We start from the raw sequence: 24,427 nt of genomic DNA, 5'->3' as shown, positions 1-24,427 counted from the left end.
ATTTCTTTTTATTTCGCAGTTCTACGTTGTTGAATATACATATAGCATTGATTTCAATCAATATTTTTCACACAAATTTCAAAATAAATGTTCACAGCTTGTATATGTGTGTTTGTTTTTTCAATTTTTTTTTTGCTGAGTTTTCTCATCCTTTATTGGTTGTGATATATAAATTAAGATTAGCTTAAACTTGTCTATTCTTTCTCTTTTGTCACGCATTACACACTCGATCTACGAACGCTTTTTTTTCTTAAACTTCAGATTGGTTTAAAACACATGATTATTTTGAATGTTTCACATTGAAACGGATAATGATTTTTGTCTAGGTATTTATTTGTTTAACATTGGAGTCACTTGCAAGTTACTAGAATTCTTCTTCTTGAAATGATGCTAAATTTATTGCATTTATTGGAACTGTACAAAAGTTTTTTTTTGCGGAATTTCGGGAAAAAACAACGATTCGCCACATATTGTGTCTTACACTTTGCTATAAATCGATGACTATCTTTCAATTGCAACCATTTTTCGCCATTGAATCTGCCAGAGAAATACTAACGTATTATTTCCGCTTTAGTATGCAAGTTTATAGATTTTATCAACATATATATGTTGGAGACCATAACAAAATTAGAGCGCTTTAATATAAAGAATTGGATCAATATATGATGAAGAAAAGTTCATGAACATAAACCAAAACCAAATCATTATGTAAATCCAATGGCAAAAACGCAAAAATAACAAATTTACTGAATGACAACAGATTAAATTATGTTTTTCTTTCGTTCGTTCTATCGTTCCTCGATTCGTAATGGAATTTTGTTATGGACTCATTTAATGACGAATATATTAAAGAATTTAATCGCATTTACTCTCAGTAAACGGTTGATGATGGTTCTGATGTCATATGGTTCGAACTGTTTCTGCTTTAGGTTTCGAATGGCGCGCAGAAATGCGTGAAACTATTGGTTGAGAGAAGATGGTTTGATTCGTAGTCGCATCTAACCCGTTTGCCATTTTTTAACATTTTATAAGCGTCATTAACTTGCATTGTAAAGCGCGCATGATTCTATTAAACCACAAGATTTCAATAATCTTTTTATACGTTTTTTTTTCTCTCGCTCGATTGAAATGGGAAAAAGAGCAATTTGTTGCATTATATCCTACTCCTCCAGATTTTTGTTTTCTTTTCTTTTGATATTATTGCTATTCTTATCTAAGTTTTTTTTAAGACAATGTGTTTGTTGATCGTTAAATCTGTTGAAAAATTGCTACGAGAAAAATGTTTAAGCTGGAACACGGCACATAAAATAATATTGTACAACCAAATTTGCAATTCCATGGGACTCAGAAATTATCATTCTTCGATGGAAGTAGCACCAGGCATAAGATACACTAACATCTGTATCATAATTTCGGATTTTTGAATAAAAACTCTACATTTGTTGTAAGTAAGGACACAACTCAAAATAACCAAACTCTCTCAAAATGCTCAAAATGTATACATTTGGTATCAATGCACAGACAGAAATCCAACATGGATTCACCAATACAAAAATATAATTTTGGCATTTTACCACAGTATTTGTGAAAATCGTAACAAATGTTTGACTGTCAATATAGTACGGAATTGGGTGCGTTGCATACAAATACTAATCTGAACATTTGTTGCGATTTTCACAAATACTGTCGCATTTTGACACTTTGCAATGTTTTTTGGTGTTGAACGTAACCTCATTTCTCTCTGTGTATACCCAAAAATATGATTTACTTCTTCCTAAAAATGATGAGTCTCAAAGAGTTGATTCAAATTTGATTGCACAGTAATAACAATTGTCAACCGATTTGATAGTAGAAGAACCGTGCAGACATTATTGAAAATCAGTTTAAAAATCACAGGATTGAGTTTGAACAATTTTGTGTGATAAAAATTTGCTAACCAAAAGAAAAACGTTAGGTTTCCATTTGATGAGAGAACCTCTTAGAATTGTGGTTGGGATTTCTCCCACTTTATGGATTAAATCCATTCGGTTGGACAAAATGCTTGGATATCGACAAGCAAAAAAAGTAAACCGTTCTTTTCTGCGTGTGACTTAATTTCAGTTCATAATATCTTATGATGGTTATCATTCTAATTTGACAGTTTTTTTTGTTGTTATTGCAAATAAAATCTGAGAAGTGGCAATTAGAAGAAAAAAAAACAGTGGGAAAGAATTATTTCTTATTTAGAAAAGTCAGTTCGATGCGATCCCCAAAAAATGCCTTTGTTGCTTTGGTATTTATTTACAATTAAATTAAATTTATGAACCATTTAAGGCTTCTCTCGTTTTAATAAATATTTACAAGAATTCCTCTCTCTCTCTCTCCCTTTCTCATCAAATTAAATTCACTGTTTGCTATGTTCTAACCATATTCAATTTATCACTATTTTAATGGTTTCATTTAAGCCTTTTTGTACGTTGTTTTTATTAAGTTTTCGTTAAAAAAAAGAAGAGTTCCATTTTGAACAGTACCTTTGAGAGAAGTCAATCAGTTGTTGATGGTGGTGTTGTATGAAGTGGAAAACGGTGTGATCGTATATTCAAGGGAATATATTGATTGAGTGATCTCATGCTGCCGACGATGACGGAGACTATGAGTGGCCAATTGTTTGTCTTCAATCATCATCATCGTCCTCATCGCCCAGTTCACTTGAATTGAGATTCGAGGCTTTTTCAGCGTTGGCGCGTTCCTGCATCTCTTGCATTTCCTCCTCTTCACGCGTTAATGGCACCGTTGAATGATTATACAAACCTGTAAGTTTTCGACAATTAGATAATCAAACAAACGCAGCTATGTGTGATGAGTAAGTTTTCAGCCAATTCAGCGATCCTTATTCTTGTTTTATCTAGCAAACTGCGTCTGAACCATTAACTGCTTGGACTAAAGTTATACAAACCTTGTGCCATTAATTGAAGTGCTAGTGGATTCTTTTGGCCAGATGATTTTTTAATTTTGGCTCGCTTATTTTGAAACCAAATCTTTATTTGAGCCTCATTCAATCCCAACTCTGAGCTCAACTGTTGACGACGACGCTCGGTTAAATATCGATTCTCCGCAAATTCATTCTGAACGAAAAACGAAACGAGAACAAACAAAAAATCACATATAAAACTTGGTGAGCACTTGACTATTCTTAAAAAATGTGGACTTCTGTCGACAAAAGCCCGTGTTATTGCTACTTCTTTTATTTGGTTTTTGTATCAACTCACCTTGAGTCTGGCCAGTTGAGGCCCACTAAATGCAGTTCTTGGCCGCTTTTCGTCATTTGGTGTTTTATCAGTCGGTTTCTTCGGACGTCTGGCTCGCGGACCTGAAAATTTGTGCATTTATTAACAAATTCAGCATAAGACTTTACACGGAGTAGCAGGCTGTTTTCAGGCTGGTTAAATTCTTTGTCCAAACAAAACGCAAACTACATTCTCACTTTCGAGCAATTAACACAGAAGATTAAGCTGAAGCAATAAGAAACTATTAACTTGCAATTTTCACTGCTTAACGCAAAGAAATTGATTGATATGCTTTTGTCCTGAAGGCACACAAAATCCACTAATATCCCGTAAGTGAAGCGCACTCGCTTCGAGATTGAATCCCTTTGTCCAATGCTTTTGTAATGAAATTTTTATTAAAACTTTACCGTGTCATGATTCAGTCGATCTAGACCCGAATGAGAGCGCGCGCAACCCGAAACATTCATTAATCTTATTCAGTTTGTCTGGGGAGCAAGAGATAGAGAGAGAGACGGAGAGCAAATACATAGGAATCGCGGGCAAACGCGAGCACCAAAGATTGTTTCACCAAAGACGAATTGCAGAAGCAGCACTTTCGAAATGCTTCGTTCAAACCGTAATCGAGCATTCATTTATAATATTTTGTGCGCACTGAATGTGTAATTATGTTGAACAGTGCCAAATCTCAAGAATTTTCCCTGTAATCTTTTAAACGGCCAAATACCGAAAAACCTTGGAGATTTTTCAGCCTCATGTATATTTTACCTACTCATATCGTGAGTTTTTTTCTCGCTCTCCATCTTTCTCATTCTCTCTCACTCTCAAACACACTCTATCTCTCTCTAGTCGGTTTCGAGGTTTACCAACATACAGACGCTGTGCACGTTTCCGTCGATGAAAGTGTATTTAAAGAGAAAGTATCGATGTTTCGGTGATATTTCACGCCCTTCTTTTGGATGTTATGAACATGCAATCTATTTGAACGGTAGCATATTTGAATGTATGGTTGACTGTGCCGAAAATCGCACTCTTATTCCTTTCCAAATGGCAATAATTATTCTCGAAATGATTAGAAATTTCGGCTTTCACAAAGATAAAATGCTAGCCATAGCAAATGCGAAAGTATAAGGAACCGAAAATTTCTTAGCAATAAGGCATAAAGGTTTGTCTTGCGTATACAACACACTCGTTGAGGGAAAACGTATACCGGATGATTTATTAGTTCAAGTGCTCAAGAGTGTCTGTCAAGCCGACTGCACGTGAAGGTAGCGCTTAAGATTCTGTTTTAAAAAGATTTTCGAGATATTTCTGTATTGAATGTGCAGGCACTCGAAAAGAGGTAACTAATTGAATAATTTGTTTCAGGAATAGATCCGAAAATACACGATGCTCTGGTTAACAAAGTGGAATAGTTCGTATGTTTGACAAGAATCTCCAATCGGAACACCCGGTTCACAGGCGGATTTGTAAAGGTAATTTGTAGTCACTTACTTCTTCCTGAAATGAAACAAAAAAGAACAATTCATTGGTTAAAGATGTTTATGATTAATGTGATGATTTTAATATCTAACTAATTATAGCAATAATCAACAGTCGCTGATCCAAAATTAATTTAAAAGGACAATAATTCCAATGACAACAATTTCAATTTGCTGTATTTTTACAATAGTAATTTTCAACTACGATTCATGCTTCCAGTCTTTCATTTCGTTCTGCTTTTCTTTCAAATTTAATTCGTTGTTCAAACCCTCTTATCCATTTCGATGATTCACTTGTGAACTTCAATTATTATGTTCACAATTGACAATTTCCCTTTGTTCCAAAGCAATTGCAATGATAAAAACCCAATATATGCTGTTTGTATTTTTTTCAGGGGCAAAAAAACGAAACTTAAATGATAATGAAATTTAATGCAATCGTATGGCAAGTGCTTTATATGCGTTGCTTAGCACCAGTAATCGATTACACCGACGGTTTATTTTTTACTTCTTCTTTTCATTCGCATTGTGCTGTGCATTGATTCCGCAACGAATGCGACATGGCATACACAGCTACAGCAGGCTAATAAATGTAGTTCAGTTTGTGGGTTGATGGCTGCTTGTAATCACCCCTTTTCGAACAGTAAAAAAAACTGCGTTCGATATCTTAACACCATTTATTGTTATCGCATTCGAAACGTATGTTTTTCGCAGTCGATTCGATGTGTGTGTGTTTTTTTTTTAAATTTTGAACAAACAGAGCGTGGCGAAGAAAGAGATAGAGAAGAAGAGAGAGATAGAGGGAAGGAGAGAGAGAGATAGGGAGAGAGAGAAAGAGGGAGAACTGTAGCACAGAAAGAAAAAAAAACTGTAAAGAACGGATATATGACAAAGCCAAAGATAAACAATTGATTTTTTATCACCCTTCCGCCCTCTTCTCAGCCCATTATTTACTCGACTGATTACTATTTGGCGTCGTTATATGATGCATTTTTTATGTTGGTTCAATTTTTTTCCCATTCAACAGCAGCGGCAGCAGCAGCGGCAGCAGCAGCGGCAGCAGCAGCAGCAATCAAAAAATTCTCGCAGGCTGTATTTCCACTCCTTCGACGGGGCACACGCAATTCCACTTCGTCAATACTAATATATGATTTAAGAGTGTGAACATGAGATAACGTGCTGTGCTTTATTGGCTGCTATTTTGATTCGAGCCATTAGGTTTACACAATTTTTTCTCTTTATTTCGTTGTATCGTCTGCCATTTCTCTTTCATCGTCGTCGACGACAACGATATTGCCGTCGTTTCCTGCCATTCAAGCATTTTTCTAATAAATTTTTCATTCTTCGAACAGCTAAACAAGTGTTTGTACATCGATTACATACATTTAATAGACTCATCGAAATGTCCCTGCACTTTGTGAAACCACACAAACCGTTGGCTATTTTGAAGACTTCGAATGGAAGACATGACGTAAATACAGAAAATATCGCGCTATTAAAAGTAAAAATTCCTTCTCGATGAAGAAATGTTTTTTTTTCTTCTACGTTGTTTACGTAAAATTCGGCAAATTACCACCATAAGTATAGCGCCAAATACACCAACATGGAATTTTCTTCACACTTCTTTGCCGAGTGTACTTTGCCGAAATTCCATTCATACATTGGTTTGCATTTTTTTTTTCACTTGTTCTTATCTTACGTTGCGACAAAATGACAAAATGGAAATAAACTGGTGCTTGAGCTGCGAGAACATTAGGCGAATTATCTGAATGCAGCCAGATGAAGGCATTTTAATACGCAGAAAACGACATTTAATTGAGTGTATGGTCGATAGTAACTGAAAAGCATACGTCGGAATAAGTCAAATAAATGTCGTCAATTTGTATGCGAGGGGGAGAGTCGAAGTCGTGCGTAGAATCGTCCTTTCTTTTCTTTCTTCATTTCATTTTTATTGTAGTTACAGTACGAATTCATTTGATACAATTCATGATTACGATTGCCATTTCATTTTCGGTGACATCCATGAAAAAATTAACCTTATTAAATGTTCAGCAATGAGAACACACCCTCCGATTCGAGTGTGCTGCGCGGAAGCTCCCTACGGCCGTCAAAATGTGATTGGGAATGATTGCCGAAACATTTTCTACGAATAAAACATTGTATTGCTTTATTTACCAAGTGGGATAGCGGGTGCCGTTGAGTTGCAAAAGGAGTAAGAGAGACGAAATAGAGACGATATTGTGTGTGTGTGGCTTTTGCAAAACAAATGATTTTTATCCCTTTGGATTCATGTTATTATGACTGTTCTCTGTCTTTGCTACAATGTACCAGTTTTTAATCCCTTCGCCAAATACAACGATCACGTATTCGACGTTACAATTTACGAACAAAAAGCACCATAAATATATTTTGTTTCAGTTCATCCCAGCATTGAATAGTTGTCTCTTTGTGAATTTTATGTGTACTGTACAATTTTGTATAGTGTACAGTGTACACGTCGACACAATTGCGTTGATATGTCTTGACTCTTTTATTTGGGTTTATTGTTTTCATTGCTAATTAAATTCCAACATGTAACGTTCTTCTTCATCGTGTGTCTTCTTGCTTTGCTGTCGTTGTTGTTGTTGGCCGCGTCTACGAGCCCAACTTTGAATTGTAAAATCACTCGGTTTCATTTTATGGGCGTTAATAAAGGATCTACAACGTCTTTCTACGAGATAAAAATGATGATTAAACATTCGTAGACATTCTCTTGTTCTCTCTTTGCTCGTTCGGCTCTTTGTTTCATGAGTGCAGAATTCTTTCTCTCTCTCTCTCTCTCTCTCTCTCTCTCTCTGTGTGTGTGTGTGTGCGCGCGTCTGTTTTGCACGCGCGAGAGATGAAGTGAAACGATGGCGCCATGCAATTGTAAACAACTCAATTGCCCCAAATCCCCGAAGCTAATTTTTAATTTTCAATTAAAATCACAACTTCCGATGCCGTTTTAATGTGAATTTCAAATTTTGTGTGTGTATTCGCGTGTATGTAGAGGCCGCGAAGAGGGTGTTCTTAAAAGTCACTAAAAATCAATGAGTGAAAAACTAATGCACTGTTGGTTGAGCAGCCAAATGAACCGAAAATCAGTCATTTGCTTTTCAGAATTTAAATTAGACCATTACTCGGCCGAAATGGTGAATTCAGTGATTTAGGAAAGTCAGTTGTTGGTGATGTGTGTGCCAAAGTCTAACTGTGTTTCAAAAAGAAAAGAAAAAAACATTGGTTGGTGTATTTTTGCATGTTTTTTTTCACCTTTCATGTTGCACAACGACCGATTGTGTGTTAACGAACGGCTGGCTTATTGCTTTGGTACACCGGGGCAAAAGGAATAAAAGCAAGAGCAAGAGTAAAAGAAGGAGAGAGGTAGACAGTGTCCAATGTTTACATGACGAGAAATTATCGTAGACGCAAGAAAATTGCTTTGAATATGGAAAAAGCAGCAAATATGCAATGGCCGTATGTGTGTGTATTTTTAGAAAATGGTAAAATGGGAAATGAGCTGTTTATCGTGTTTTGTGTGTGTGTGTGTGTGTGCTGTGCTGTGCACAGAGTCACTCGCTCACTTTGCATTGTGAATTGTGTGTGATTGTAAATTGAACTTTTACGAAATGACGTTGTTTATGGCCGCACACAAAAATGCTAACCAATTTACATATTTTGTGTGCGCCCGTTCTATAGAGTTGGCATGATTTGTGTCGGGTGGTATGGATGAGATTTGATGAAACAATAATTAGGCTGAAAGAATTTTGAATGAGTGTATAGCGAATGTGTGTACGAGCCAAGAGTTGGAGCGTGTGTGCACTGTACGTCAAATTTGTGTCCGCTAATGTTCGTGTACATTCTTTGGCAAATGCATGTATGATGTTGAAATTTGGCGTCAAAACACATTTTGCGGCAAAGCCGGGACGAGCCGAGCCAAGCAAAGCAGCTCGGAAAAAAGGTCAAGGTACATCGTTTACATGTGCGTCTTAATCATGGAATCGACCGTAACATCGAATCTACGTGGAATTCACTCGATTGAAAGGATCATTAAAGTCAAATGAGGTTCAAAGGCACAAATAGCCGCAAGAGAAAAATGCACACGACTCAAAAACGAACCGTGGCCGTGGTGTTTTCTTGTTGTGATTTTCTTCGGTTTTTTCTTTGTCTCATCGGTAGCTTATGATGATCTATTGGGTACAACTTATGAATGAACATACACACTCACGAACGCACACAATATTTTACACATTTCCATTTACGTTTGGACAGAAACCGCGTCGAACCAATGGGGCACACATATACACTCAGAGAGAACCAAAGTGTTGGTGTTAATGTGCTGGTTTACTCTGTTCCCTGCTTCTAATTTGCACTAAATTCTCCATTTCTGTGTGTCTCTCTCACTGTGTTCATTTTGTGTGTGCCCCGCATTCTGCGTACACACAAGCGATGTATATCACCATACGCGCGCGAGATATATCCTATGCACACACACACACTCATACACACGATCGGTCGTGCTCATATGGCGAAGAAGTCGCGCGCGCTCGTTTGCTCTTTTTTCCATTCCTCTTTCTCTCTTGGCGTCGTCGTAGTCGTCGACGGTGTCGTTGTTTCTTTCCACCGTTTGTTGGTTTTTTTTTTGCTTCGTACATGTGTATACACATATTGTTCTGAGAGACGTTGAGAGTGAACAGAACGAAGCCCACACACATAATCCAACACGGGGGGCCTAATTAAGCATGTTCACGGCATTTCAATTCGTAATATATTGTAAAATGTTTGAATTATGTATGTTTTTTTTATTCATACGACTTTTGCTTGCCGTTTTTTTTCTTTTCTTTTTCGTTTTTTTTTCTCTCCTTTCATTGCTCTTTTATTTTAGCGTATACAAAGACATAATCTAAAACCATAACTTCATTATTCAATCAAATGAGTTTGTGACGACGATGACGAAAACGACACAGAGAAAAAAACGTCATATGACACTCCATTTTCTGAGGCACATTGCTGTGAATGGTCGTGCTTATTAGGTGCAATGTTGCATTTTAAACAATGTTGCTTTGGAACCAATATCGCACTGGACGCGGCACAGCCTGTAGTCATGGGACCATACATATTGCTCCGAATAAATTGATTGCCATGCACAACACACACAGCACAACGAAACTTTACTTTAATTTTTCGGCACAATTGATCGTTATGACATCTTTGTTTACTCAAGAAACACACATATTTTTCATTAAGCCTCTGTCTCTCGCCCGCAATCCGTTAACCACACACTGAAATGAAACAATTAAGAGTTCGTGCATACGTACACTCACATCAGCCGAACCAAAGCGACCGGCAAACATGAAGAAAAAACAATAAAAATTAACGGCTGTCACGGTAAATATGGAGATTTTGCGGTTTAATTAAGTCATCAACACAAAACATCAAACCAATCACATGCGAACGCAACGCACATTAAATCGAAAATTGTGAAGGCCAGATTCATCTTGGCGACGTTCTTTTTTGTTGTTCATTGTCTCTTTCATCATCCTCTTTTTGTCCGATTAAAACCGATTTTTTTCTCTTAATCGTCGTTGTTGTTGTTGTTGTTGTTGGATGTGGAAAGTGCTTTGACATACCTATCACCGGAATGAGCAATTTATTATCTCGAGAAACAAAGCAAAGGAATAAAAATATTTTAGGAGCGTATGGATTTGACTTATGTGTGATGTCTAAGTGTAGAACATGTTCGTCATAAATCGTTAGGTCAAACGTTGCCATAGGATGATGCGAACGATCAAAACTGTTAAACGCAAAGAGTTCATCATGCGGTTATGTATGAATCGACGTAAAATTGTTTAAATGTGTGTTTTTCTTTTTAGTTTGAATGATTTATTGCCGGTCAGATTTGCCTTGTAACCAACACAAAGCTTTCTCAATCGAATATTCTCTTTTTTTCGGGTGGACAAACGAGCGAGCGAGAATGCAACGTGAAACGAATTGGTTGGATCAAAACACTAACTGTAAACGGTTAACAAAATTTCAAATTAAAATTTATGCGTTGTTGGATAAAAGGCAATGGCCCATCAGACAACTAGAGACGATCCCATGCAAAAATATATATATGAAGAAAAAGAAGAAGAAGATGAGAAACGATCCAAAAACCGGAACATGGATATAATAAATTGGTGGATAACTGGGTAGAAGTCAAAGAATTCTGAAATTATAGTGAAGATGCAAAAGTCATTAAATGACCATATGATTCAGCGTTGCACGTTGTTGGCTGCATTTCATTGCGCCACTCTCATATATTAGTATGTAATGTCACTGAGAAGAAAAAATATTGAGTGCGCGCACGCACACACGAGCGCACCCTGTCTCCCGAACTCTTTGCGATAGGAGATGAAGTCATAAACAAAAAGAGGAATGAACAAATCAACGAAGCGAATGGCCAAATGACAAAAACTCTACGGAATCACATAACAATATATGGAGACGTTATTTTTTTTTCACTCGATCTCTTCTTAAAGATATACTTGTAATAAATTAAATTTTATACGTGCGTACGAATCGAAAGCTTATCCGGTGATCATGATCGGAGGCATCGAGAAAAAAAAAAGATAAAGAACCCAAAAAATAAAGACGAACCAAAAAAAAGAGTAACAGACACATCATCATCAAAGGAAAACAGTTAAATTCATACACATTTATCTCTTTGTATTTCCTTCAGTGTTTTTTTTCACTTCGGTCGTGGGCATCTTTGGGAGAGAGATGGATAGAGAAAGATTGAGATAGAAAGAGAAACACACCATCTCCAGCCAAAACCACAGTAAAAATTCATTCATTGAATGCAGGCGAAAATCACACATATCTGACGACGAAACCAGAAACCCCAGCAAATAAAAAGAGGAATAATCATTTTTTTAGTATTTAAATTTCACTTTAAGAGCCACAACACAATATCGCATCTCTCTATCTGACTAAGAATCCAACGAATAAAATGCTGCCAAACGCAACTTTGATTGCGAATACGTGCCATTAATTTCTTCATCATATCATATATGCCTCTTTGTCCACCACTCTCCTAGTGTATGTGTGTATGCCCATTTATTAAACAAAGTTCCAGCTACTAAAAGATTTGGTTTCGAGTGAGAGAAAAAAAAACCGCAGAGAGAAAGAAAACAATACACAAAATCAGAATGAAGCACGAGAAAAAAAATGGTCATCAATTTTGAAGAAAAGGCAAAAGAACAACGGCCGCACTTAAAGAGTCACTATGCATATTTTGAAGATATGGTGAGCACACACGCATATATGCATCAATGCGCCGGGGCAATGCAATACGAAATTGAAGAAGAAGTTTAAAAAAAACAAACATGCACACGTACGACCATGGCAATGCCAGGCCGTGGCGCACTATGAGAACCGCCGAAACGATTTAATCAAAAAACGATGAACGAAAGATTAACGATGACGTCACAGCGCAGCAGTCCTTAATGAAGATATCACGTCCGAAACTGCCAACACAAAACATCTTCTGTATGCCGTTTCAATTTGTTGTTGTTTTTCGCTCTTGCTCGCTCTTTCTTTTTGCTCTCTTTCCAAAAACGAACGAAGATAGAGAAAAAAAGACACACATTTTGATATACCAACAGAGAAGAATGACTAAAAAAAGACATAAAAACATAATTCAAGGCAAAGCAAAGGGAAAAAAACTACACACCACAGCTTTAATACTGAACATGTAATATACTATACAGAGTGAGAGGGAGAAAGAGAGAGAAGTACAATGCAAAATATCAGGGGCAATCAACTAACTTTGGGAGGTCTAACGTATTACTGTCAATTCATATATAAAATGTAAGAAGAGATAGCCAACAAAATAGAGTGTTCACTCTCTCCTTCTTTTTGCTCCATTCTGGCCGGCCGCGCTGCTTGCTCAGTCAAAAACGGCAAAGTCCAATATCAATGTGCTGCTCTTTTTTTTTCTTCTCTTATTCTGGTGCAATGTGTCGAATTGTACTCGGTCGGTTCGTTCTTTTCTGACACACGCATACCGTACGACATAGAACGGAATAGCGCGTTCAAGGAGACAAAAACCCATAGCCGTAATTCATTCGACAAAGTGACCATTCGACACGACATTTCAGGCAGTGGCAACTCAATCTACGCTGCGGCCGCTTCTCTTTGGGACCGCTTACTTTGGACTGAACAACAATCAAAACATATACATCGTACAATATCGAGAGATCGAAGTTGATTGATAAAATCATTATCATAATCGAATCTTAATAAATTTGCCAATTAACAAGCGATCCTATCGTCTCATAATCGCGATTATGTCAAATAAGCAAATAAAGTAATCGGTTTAAATCCATCTGCGGTTTATTTCACTTCGTGCTGGTTGGTGGTGGTGTTTTTTTTATTCTGCTCTGTGTTCCTTAAATGAAAACATCCATTAAATGCGGCGTGTGAGTGTAACGCAGCCTCCATAAAGCGTTTTACAGGCTGTTACCGTTTCAGAATCGTCACTGTGTATATATCGACGAGATCGGGCAATCAATCGAGAATTCATTTTCTTGCTCTTGCTCTTTGTCTGTCTCCGTGTGTCTGAATGAATACGCGCCGATCTCTGAATCGTCCAACATAACCGAATTTATATGGTCGATTATGGTTGGAGATTTGTTTTCAATTCGATTTGCTCAAGGTTTGCAATTAAAGAACATTGCCGATCTTAAAGCGGCACGTCATTGAATCGATTTGCAATCGAAATAACAAACAAACGACAGCAACCAAAATACACAGTACACACTCACAAAAAAAACAGCATACACGACGGAATCCGGACTTGAACAAAACCAAGCACAGTATTTTGTTTGTTTTTCTTTATGTGGCGAACAGAGAGAGAGAGAGAGCGAGACATAAAACCGCCAAACACTTACATGTGGCGGCAGAGCATTGGCATGCATTAATTTTAATGATTTCTTTATAGCATAATTACATTTGACACCCATTTAATTACAATAAACATTTCAATTATTCGATGTCGGCTGCCTTTTTCTTTTGCCTCTCCTCCGTCTTATTTTTCTGGTTGCTGTTGCTGCCACTCTCTATCCATCTTCGTCTGCTGCTGCTGCTGCTGGATCGACGGTGGCCGGGCACGACAATTTTCCAATGGACTTAAACAATTGTCGATTGGATTGAAATTTGAGAACGCACACGGTCCGGTTGCGATCAGATACTTGTCGCTCATTGAGAGCAGGTTCTCCCAATCGCTTTTGTATTGCATCTCATTTGCAGAATGTGAACACACACCGAACACTATTTTGCATTCGCATAATATTGACATTTCGATTAATGTGTTTCAAGTTTCACGCAAAACAATGATTGAGTGGGCGATAATTTGTGTGTGTGCGTGTGTGTGTGCAAACGACTTCGAAAAATCAAACGACTCAACTCAAACTCTACCCCGAAAAAATTTCGATACACGCACCAAAGCAACAAACAAAAAAGGAATACAACACAGCATTTTGGCCATGAACGACCGTGTATAAATGATTTCTTTTCTTGGATTAGGTGCCTAGTCATAGTGTCACAAAACGGAAGTATTCCTGTTGTTGGGCAAGTCACAGAGTCGGTTTGCATTTTATTTTATTTCAATTTTGAATTGTATGTCTTTTCATACTTCACTCAATTTTATGACTATATTTCGAATAGAGTGTGCCGAATGTTTGTGTGTGTCTATGTCTGTGAGTGTGTTTGTGTGTGTGAGCAGAAAATGCCATGCAACGTGGTATTATAATAATGGATGGATGGATATTTGTAGGGCCGCACACGCACACGCTTTTTCGCAACATAATAATAATAACAGCAAACAGCAACAGCAACAGCAACAACAACAACAAAAAGACCACCCAATTTGCGATGATGAACGAAAGTTACATGAAAATGTGTGGCTGCTTTGGCCGCGTGTGTATGATTGTATGTCTACATTAGCTTGCACGCTTCAAGTAGTGCAGATTCTTACACAGCGCGTATAGAACAATAAAAAAAACAACAATATAAAAACGAAGCAAAAAAAAAATCTTTAGCGCTTTGTGGCTCGAATGCATTTATAATAAAGCCATTGGCATGAGTCATCATTGGTTGGGTGACCACTTTTATTTCGGACTTTGTTCATTGTGCGTTCGTACACTCGACTGTTGGCTGCGTCAGAGTAAGTGTGCGTTGTGCTAAACATTTTGATCGTTTTCCTGTTGCTCCAACATTATTTAATAGATAGTAGCGCGCGCATATGTGCAATGCCAAACTGACATTGCGATCTCAATTTTATCACATACAAAACCCACACTCGGAATTAACTGCAATGCAAATTGTCATGGAAATACTTTTCTGGGCAAAGCACTGAAAGTGAAATGGATTCAAAAGAATCACTGTGCATTTTTTCGAGAGAAAAAAACGAAGCATAAAATCATAAAGCATGACCATTTGAAGAAGAAGAAGAGGCTTCAATAAAAAAGAGATGCGCTGTGAAAAGAGAAAGAGAAGTGTTTGCCAACGCGCGTGTCATATATGCGCAAAACCTACAAAGTATCTCATCACACACTCACACTAAACGATCCTCTAATGTTCATCATTTAACGCGTGTGTACACCACAACAGTCAGAACAACGTGTTTTCAAACGTTTTACGCATAAAAGCATCAAGCGGTTGATAAATAAAAATGTTAAATCAATTATGTTCACATGATGTGCGCCAAACATTATACACACCAACGAGTTTGTGTGAAGAAGCACATGTGGGAGAAAGAGGAAGCGAAAGAGCCTGAAATGTATGCTCAACATACAATGCTGGCCCTGGCTACCCAGCAGATGCTAATTATTAGATCAACATATTTCGATTTGATTTTGATCGTGAACATGCTTCGCTTTGAAACATGATATCATTTATGTGTATTTTATGGTCTATTTTCTCTGTTCGTTAGTGTGGTACAAATGGTTTTAATTGTCTCTCTTTTCTTTCCAAATGCTTAAAAATTGATCTCATATGATCTCTCTATCAATTGAACCAAATACCGTTGAAGACAACTCATTTTCTGTCCATTCGATTCATCTATTGTCTGAACAAACGTGTCCTTTTTTTGTTGGTGTGAACCGTATGTTGGCCGGGTATTTGCATTGGTTGCACCAAATAAATTCGGTCCATTGTTGTCGTAGGTCATTTCTGCAGTTTTCAGACTTTCCTCTTCGTCTTCATCTTTCACATCTTTCGTCTCGTTTCGTTTCGTTTCGTTTCATTCCGGCCATACCAAATAAGTACAATAAATATTAACTGTGCTTGGTCGTTTATTCGCAGCAGCAGCAGCAGCACCAGCACACAAACGCATTTCTTCCATTCCATTGGACACTTCATTCTTCAACAAATAGCACTTAATTGCTTTTCAATATTTGGACAAAAGAAGCGCACACCGGATCATGTTTAGAAAGAGCATTGATGTAAATGGCCTCGGCAAATACAGTTATGTGTGTGTTGTGTGCAGTGGCAATTTCAACCGAGTGAGAGATGAAACAAGTGTGAAAAATGCATCATGTAAAATGATGTATTAGCACCTTAACTGCATTTATTTACAACAAAAAAATAAAGACACACACACAGTTTCAATGAGCATAATAAAAGCGATTCTCTGTCCGTAAAGTTGACACTGCTTTTAATTGGAGTTGTCGTTAAGTCGAATGAATGGATCGGTTTAGCCTTGAAGTAGGAAGAAAGGATGTGATTGTTCTGGCGGAAGGTGCGCATCTGAATTCATGTTATGAATTCCATTTTGCAGCTAGACGAAAGGACCGCCAGCGATGACTCATACATTTATTAACTTTAAATGCCGATTTTCCGCTCCATGACATCCAATTTACTAACATTCTTGCTGAACAATTGACCAACAGAAGATCTTCCAGAGGGCGATTGCTTCTTGGTTGATTTGCTTGGTAAAATGAACATCGGAAACTGTCCGATAAACAGTGTCTTTGCGCTGAAGTCATTTCATCTCAATCCATTTCATTGAACAGCATTTTCAACCAAAAAAATAATAATTTGTTTGTGATTGCGTCGCAAGGTGCAAATGCATCTCATAATTAAAACCGAAACCAATATCTAAAAACAACAAGAAAATGTATCCATTGTACAAACAGTTGGTTAAACATTAAAAAGAGTTGGTGGATCATTTTGAATGGATTGAACATACATAAATGACTGCGATGGGACCGAACAGATAGCTAAAACGCACACAATTTCGAGGCAAATATTTACATGAACATGAAATTCAACAAAAACGCGTGGAAGAAAAAAAAAGAGTAGTGATTTTGAATTTTAAGAATAAAAACCCGTCTAAGATCGTGTTCTATATTGATGGCATCCGTACGCATACACACCGTTTATTATCATATCTCGTCTCACATTTAAATTTCGTTTTAGTTGTTTGTTCTTCGCTATTTTTTCTCTCTCTTCATTCGTTGTTGGTCTTCATTTGAACGAGCCAAACGTTAGCATATCGGCTACTGCGGTGGCTTTCGCCGGAGAGAGATTCAATCAACATCGCGCAGTGTCAATGCGTTGTCTCAATCGCCAACGTTTCATTTCGGTCCAAAATGAGGAGAACCGAAAAGAGACAGAGAGAGAGAGAGAGAGAGAGAGAGAGAGAGAGAGAGAAAGAGAGAAACAACGAGAGACGAGAAAGAACACACATAAAACGAGATATTATTCTGTACATCAATTTCGTGTGGCATAATCGATTTTGAATTCGTCCAAAAATAAAACCGTTCACAATATGACACAACATGTCGAGCTGTCCGAAATGAACAAGATAGCTCAACTTTTGAAACAGTGTGGCCGCGCAGAGTAAGCAATTAAGCGATCGCCGTAAATATGATATTGAATAATTCTTTTTTTCTGTTTTAATTCGTGTTTTTTCTTTCCTTTCTGTTATTATGTTCCTTGTGTTTGTGTTACGCGCTCTCTATCTATACCGCTCACTCTCTCACGTTCTCTTTCTCTCGTTGAATTTAGCCGAGCTGTTGTTCCATTGCGATCGTGTGTCTTTGACGAGAATAAAAAACAGCGAAAAAACGATGGGTTTGTTCTCTTGTGTTTTTATTCTTTGTGTTCATTCGAAGATTTATGTGCGTTTAAATAGAGTTAGGCATTAAATTTGGTTGGAGTGTCGTGCATACATCGTTTTGAATTTGAATGAGATTACCATTTGGATTGATATGGACTTGGCTTTTTGATGAGAGAGAGAGAGAGCGAAAAAAGAAGGAATGAAACAAAATGAAACGAACACACATAAGTCACACATCGCGCTACCGATTCATTCACATGCACACTCACACACACTCATTCATTTGTCAAATATTTTATCGCAGAGAGTTTGCAATTCCGTTTGGATTCGCCTTGATTTTGGATTCTCTCGTCCAGCTTGATTTTGGATTCTTTCGAAGAGGATCTTCTGACTTTCGGTCGTTTTCACTTGAGCATGCTTCTTTTCGTCTTTTTAGCGTTGTTTTTTTTTCTACTTGTGCATACATCAAGTAATGTTAACTTCAAATTAAATTGAGCGTACACAGAAACTAAAAGGGAACTAACTGTGACTGCTGTTCATCAAACATATGGCTTTTGGGTTTGTTTGGTAGTATTTTTTTTCTCGTTCGCTTCAAACATTTCGATACCAAACGAAATGTATACGAAAAAGATCTTCCCTTTTTGGAATGGCAAACTGAACGTTTTCCTTGAATGTCTTGATCGGTGTTATAAACAAGTAACCGAATGCCGAGCCCAATTTTATGAATAAGCATATATTTTTGGAAATTTTCAATCAGATTTCTCGGCGCTTCGGCCAATTTTTTTTAATCCCAGAGGCTTGAACATCTGTGACAAATATCCGCACGCACTACCAGCCAGCCAACAACGACGGAAAAAAATCTACAGTCACCAATGTCCAATCGATTTCATTTTAACACCGACAAATTTGATTTATACGCAGTGTCACATATGCGTTCATTTAGATAAACGGTGTGTATGTGTGATCGTTACAATGTTCAATTGGTGACGACTAAAAATGGGAAAAATGCTACTTTACGAAAAGTAAAAAGATTGAAATGTATTCAATGTCCAAAACAAAAAATACCGATCATTCAACAGCACACAAAAAACACACACACCAAATCGTATTGCATTCACCTTATTTGCTGCAATGTATTCCACTTCCTTGGTCACTTGCACTTTTTGTACGTTCATTTGAAGCCCGAAGTGTGCATGTGTGTGTGAGAGAGAAACTGATCGGTTGTGTCTGGGGCACGTGAGTTCTTGTTCATTGATAAATTATTGCTGTACCGGTTTGTATGATCGATCGAATCGTCTGCAAACGCCGATCTCAATCGCCGATATGCATAAAAATTGATTGAGATGAGATGTATGGTGGTCAAATGAAACAAATCGCACGGTTATAATTACACTGATGATAATATTTGTTGTTTTCATCGCGTTGCGCCGTCGCGTCATTTGCTGAAAGTTCTGTTTCGCCAAACTCACACGCACTATGACACAGCATTTTGTGGTTAACTTTTCTGTAGTTTTTGTTGCATTTTCCGTTGGTCTGTTGGGCCGGGGCAAAAAATTTGCATGAGATTGAAGAGAAACGGTCGCAGTGACCGTTAATATTATGCATACGGTTCTGATCGAACACAATCGAATGTGAATCACACTCATGTCTGTGCCATGCATATATGTATATGCGAGCCAGCCGCCGATTGCCTCGTTTTCATTTCGTTCGCTTGCATTTTGTGGTAGTTGCTGTTGCGCTTTTGCTTCTGCAGCAAGCAGCCGAACACTTTGTACCGCTGAAGTAAGTGTATTAAGTCGAGGCCCCGGTTGCTGTTGCTGTTGGCCCCGGCGTACACACACACATATGGGCCGTATGTGCGCGCACGCCGGTATCACTACGGTGCATTAGACCACCCAAGTAAAAATATCATTTATTCGTCTTTATGAAGAGCATTATTCCGATCATTAGCGGACCCGATCTGACATTTTCGTGTAGTTTCTTTTTTGTTTTATTTGACTTGATATGCATTTTTATGGCTGTGGTTTGGTTTAGTTTTTCGAGTAGCGAATTACTAATGAAATAATAAAACGAAACGAAACGAAACGACGTTCTCCCGAGAACGAAGAGAGAGAGAGAGAACTGGAATATATATATATATATATATATGTGGATATATTGAAATCGCTGGATGGATTGAGAGCCGACACAGACACACCGATGAACATTTAAATTGAGCGAATGTATAATGTATATATACGGCCCGGCGCGCGGTGATAATCTCAAAATGGACTCATTTTTTTCGCTATTGCTGTTGTTGTTGCTGTTCGTCTCTCTCATATGCTCTCGTTCTCCTCTTGCTAATTGTATCTATGTGGCTGTGTGTATTTGAATGTAGTATGCTCGGCGCACAATTTGAGATTGCTTCCGATATAAGAGTTCTTGTTATATGATGTTTAACAGTTCTTTTTCCCTCTGTTTGTTTGTTATTGTCAGTTTCGTCACTCCGCTTGTATGTGTGTGCGCCTTTATCTTCTTGTTCACTTCTCGGTTGATGTGTTTTTTTTCTTCTTATTTTGATTGCGCGCGGCTCCTCGAATCAAACATTTTAATTCGTGTGCTGAGTCGTGTGGCTTTTTTTTCTCCTTCAGTCATCTTCATCTGTTTCAATTTGTGCTTTGAAGACTTTATTGTTGTTGCACATAGTGGCCAAGCGCTGATTCGATCACTGTCTCATCATTATCATCGACAATAATCATTATAAACCTCAATTTTATTACATAATTTAATCGATCGACACAGAAGACAGAGAGTTGTGCGAACGATCGCCACATGCGAAGTTTACTCCACAGCGACTGTTTACTTTTGCTTGCCAACCAAAAAACCAAATCAATTGGGATCGCTTTCTGATCAACTAACGGGCCAGTAACAACAACAATAAAAAATCGAAAAGCAAACACCGTATAATTCTTCTTCCCTGAAGGTCATTGAACAACTACTATACATTTTTTTCGTGTTCGTTCACACAATAATGATTTGTTGTTTTGAGAGCATAAACGCATCGCGGCAACAAACATTCAATAGACCACAGGTTGCATGAAAATTGGTAGTTTTGTGGTCATTTTCATGACAAATTCTCTTTTGTTCACATCTTCTCTCTCTCTCTCTCTCTCTCTCTCTCTCGCAGAGCATAAATAAATTGAAAACGACACAAGATTATGAATTATGAGAATGAAACGGTAGAAGAGGAAAAGAACCAACCGAAGATAAAATAAAAAACAAGAAATGTCCTGCGATCTCAACCAAATTGATATTCGTCATTTTAAGTCAGTCGAATAATTTGTTTTCATATTAATCTGTCAACCATTTTGATTAATTATTATCGGAGGAGATTTTTTTGATTTCACAACCTGATATTTGTCGTCCGTTCCCAGAAATATATGTGTATTCAATTAGACAACAAACATTTTGACCTTTACGGACCATTTATATTATCCATTTGTTTTTCTATGATTTGATTTTCGTTTACGAGCTAAAAAATCTTTAGAATTTTACCCAGTCATTTTGAATGACCGGTGTGCGTGAGATTTATATCTAACTAGCAATCACCACGTGTGTATGAAATACAGTGGAGCATCAAACGAAATGATTGATCGTCAAATTGTGACTTGCATACGTATTCGCACCTAGAACACAGGGAAATTCGGATTTATTCACAGAAATGGTCGTTTTCCGTGATAAAATGTCGTCATTCGAAGTGAAAGTGTCAATCGAAGGAAATATGATCACATAAATATAGAAATTATGGGTGCTTTTCTTACCTGAACTCGGTCGATCGCTGTATCGAGTGCAATAAACCCATGCAGGCCACGATAAAGGACCTTTGCCACTCGATGATTCCGATGATGAGGATGTTGTTGTTGCCGCCGATGTTGATGTGCTGGTTGTTGTTGTTGCTGCTGCGTTCATTTTGTCGGTTGTTTCGGCCGTATTCGATGGATTTATGGTTGATAGTTGTGTCAATATTTTCGACCCCGTTTGATCTGTTGAAGATGTTTTCTTTTCATTAATTGGCAACGTTGCCGTTGACATCGAATCAATCGATGCATTCATTCGGCCAACTCGTTCGGTATTTGCCGTTCGATGCGAAGTGCCACTTTTACGTGCGGGTTTATTTCGCTTTAGCAGTGGATCGGTAATTCGACGCCCAAAACTTGGCTTCAAAATATTATCGATGCTAAATTTCAAGCTACTCTCATTGAAATTATTGTGAATCATATGCCGGACACTGGATGCATTCGACGATGGTGGCGATTGTGAATTTTCCCGTGATGTCGTATAAGCGGGTGATGTCATTTGAACGCGTGTATTACTACTATCACGTCCTAGGGCCGATGTAATCTTTGAGATTGCATTGAGATGCGAATGAATTTGGCGAAAGTGTGTTGTTTCCGGTGACCGTGCATTTCGATCTTCGATGACACTCCATTTTTTGCCCAAATCATTGTCATTTGCGTACGCATTCAATCGGCTGAAGCCGATTTTCAGCGGATTCGTAATGGCCGCATTATGAATGGGACTCAGTTCATTTGGTCTTGGATATGGACTAAAAGCGTTATCACTTAATCTTGGGCTAATATTCAAACCTTTGGTAACTGTCATGAAATTAATTTGATGCTTCATTATTTCTTCGGCGTACATATTGGATTTGCGCAACAGGAATTCCTCTTGTCGCGTCGGGTTTGGACGTACAATACTTGGCAATTTTGACTGATGATGATTGTTATTATTTCGAGCGATTGACGACGGTGAATCGGTGCTCAATCGAAACGATGATTTCGGTTCATTGTTATTTCGTCGAATATCTGGCGAATGGTCACCCTCTTTGCCCACCGACAATTCACTATCATCGCTACAGTAGTTCATGTACTCATCATCGTCATCCTTATTGTTATTATCACCTTTGTACGATGTTGCCGAATTCGATCGGGCCACTTCGCTGCTCGTCCGGTCATCAGCCAGTGTGCCAATTGAAAATTTCGAATCAAAACCACCACCGCTGGGCACCGATCGAGGATCCATATCACATATTGAATTACTTTGACTATTTTCACTGCCATAACAATCTTGCGGTGACATTTGAGCCTGTTGTTCACGTTTCGGCGATGGCAAACGAATTAAACTGTGCGGTAACACACTTTCCACACCGTTCATGTCCGACAAACGCTTTTCAAACAAGCTGAGATTCGGTTGCAACGGAATTAATGGCAGCGAATGTGATGTTATCGTTGTCATATCACTTTTCTGTATAAACATTTAAACGGCTAGAAAAATATTCATTCACTAATTCTTTTTCTTCCACCTTCTTCTTCAAGAAAGAAGAGTTTTTTTTGTTGTTGCTGTTGCTATTTGATTTTGTTTTGTGTTTTCAATTGCAATCGCTTTTAATGGCATGCGCCATAAGTGGCGCGCTATGATGCATTTACCGTCGGTCCGATGCAGTTTTTTCTTTTATTTTTGCGACAGGTTTTCGAAATGATTTGTCCACTTTTTTATTCGATTCAAACATCACCGGATCAAAAGAAAAAATTTAAACTCTTAGCTAACTGGAAACAGTGTGCATGTGTGTGATTGCGTTGATAGAAAGTTTTTTTTCTCGCACTTTGATATTTTACGGTGTAAATTTTTCATTTGGAGCAACTAAAAAAAATTGTTTTCACATCGATTATCGATTGTCAAAGGACGGTTATTTGCCCCGGCTTGTAAATTAAATGTCGTTGGCCAATCAAATCATCGAGACACTTATTTAATTTTAATCAATTGAATACCCCCCGAAAAACTTGTTCTATTGTCGTCGTTGTAAATTTAAAATTGATGTTATTCAACGAAATTTCAACGGTCGGATAATTGAATGTGGAGCGCGTAAAACGGAACAACACTCATTTGTATGTGAATGATATTGACGCACATTTCGGCCGGTTTGAGTACGAATCACATCAGGCTACCGAAGCGATTTTCCATACGAAAATCCCATCATAGCAAATAAATAAACAAACAAAACAAAAACGTGACAACACCATCGACTCCTTTGAAAAATGAAGCGATCGTATAAAAATCGAGTGGAAACCGAGCACACAAACAACACACCGAACAATTTTTGTTCAATTCAATTTGTGAGATATTGTTTATTTGTTTGTCGTATCAGTCTCCAATTTCAGAGGACCACAGATACACAAATTACTACTTTTGTTTTTTTGATTTAGGATTTGTTTGCCGGAGGAGAGAGCAATCAAGTGAAAAATGCGCGTCGTATCGAGGCAGCAGCCGTTGTTAAACTAAATCAAATTCACTGTACGTACGAATGCATGTTAAAAGGCAAGCAGGGCGTTCTTCTTTCCACATACACACCGTATTCCTCCGGCATACATATATGTATATAAATGTACGTACACAATACGCAAACCGTTTACTCGCGTTTGATACGACTGAGCTGTCGGTTTCACCGTACCGCCGAACAGACGCGTGAATGTTCCCTATCGAGTGCGGTGGTGTGCACGCGAGTGAAAGAGACTGAACGACATGTG

The 24,427-nt window shown here is 37.8% G+C and overlaps 1 protein-coding gene across 1 annotated transcript; it reads right to left on the bottom strand.

Moving 5' to 3' along the window:
- LOC129573113 (homeobox protein engrailed-like SMOX-2) lies at positions 1-24,154 on the bottom strand. Its single transcript, XM_055453342.1, has 5 exons — positions 21,665-24,154; positions 4,758-4,763; positions 3,249-3,349; positions 2,936-3,104; positions 1-2,790 (listed from the first exon to the last, which is right to left on the bottom strand). The coding sequence occupies exons 1-5, from the start codon at positions 23,157-23,159 to the stop codon at positions 2,654-2,656; spliced, it is 1,908 nt and encodes a 635-aa protein (XP_055309317.1). The 5' UTR covers positions 23,160-24,154; the 3' UTR covers positions 1-2,653.
- Between the last annotated feature and the right edge of the window lie 273 nt (positions 24,155-24,427).

This window comes from Sitodiplosis mosellana, unplaced genomic scaffold (assembly GCF_009176505.1).
Source record: "Sitodiplosis mosellana isolate CC-2019 unplaced genomic scaffold, AAFC_SMos_1.0 Smas_scaffold_5948, whole genome shotgun sequence".
Lineage (NCBI taxonomy): Eukaryota > Metazoa > Arthropoda > Insecta > Diptera > Cecidomyiidae > Sitodiplosis > Sitodiplosis mosellana.
This window is presented reverse-complemented; position numbering and strand designations above follow the sequence as displayed.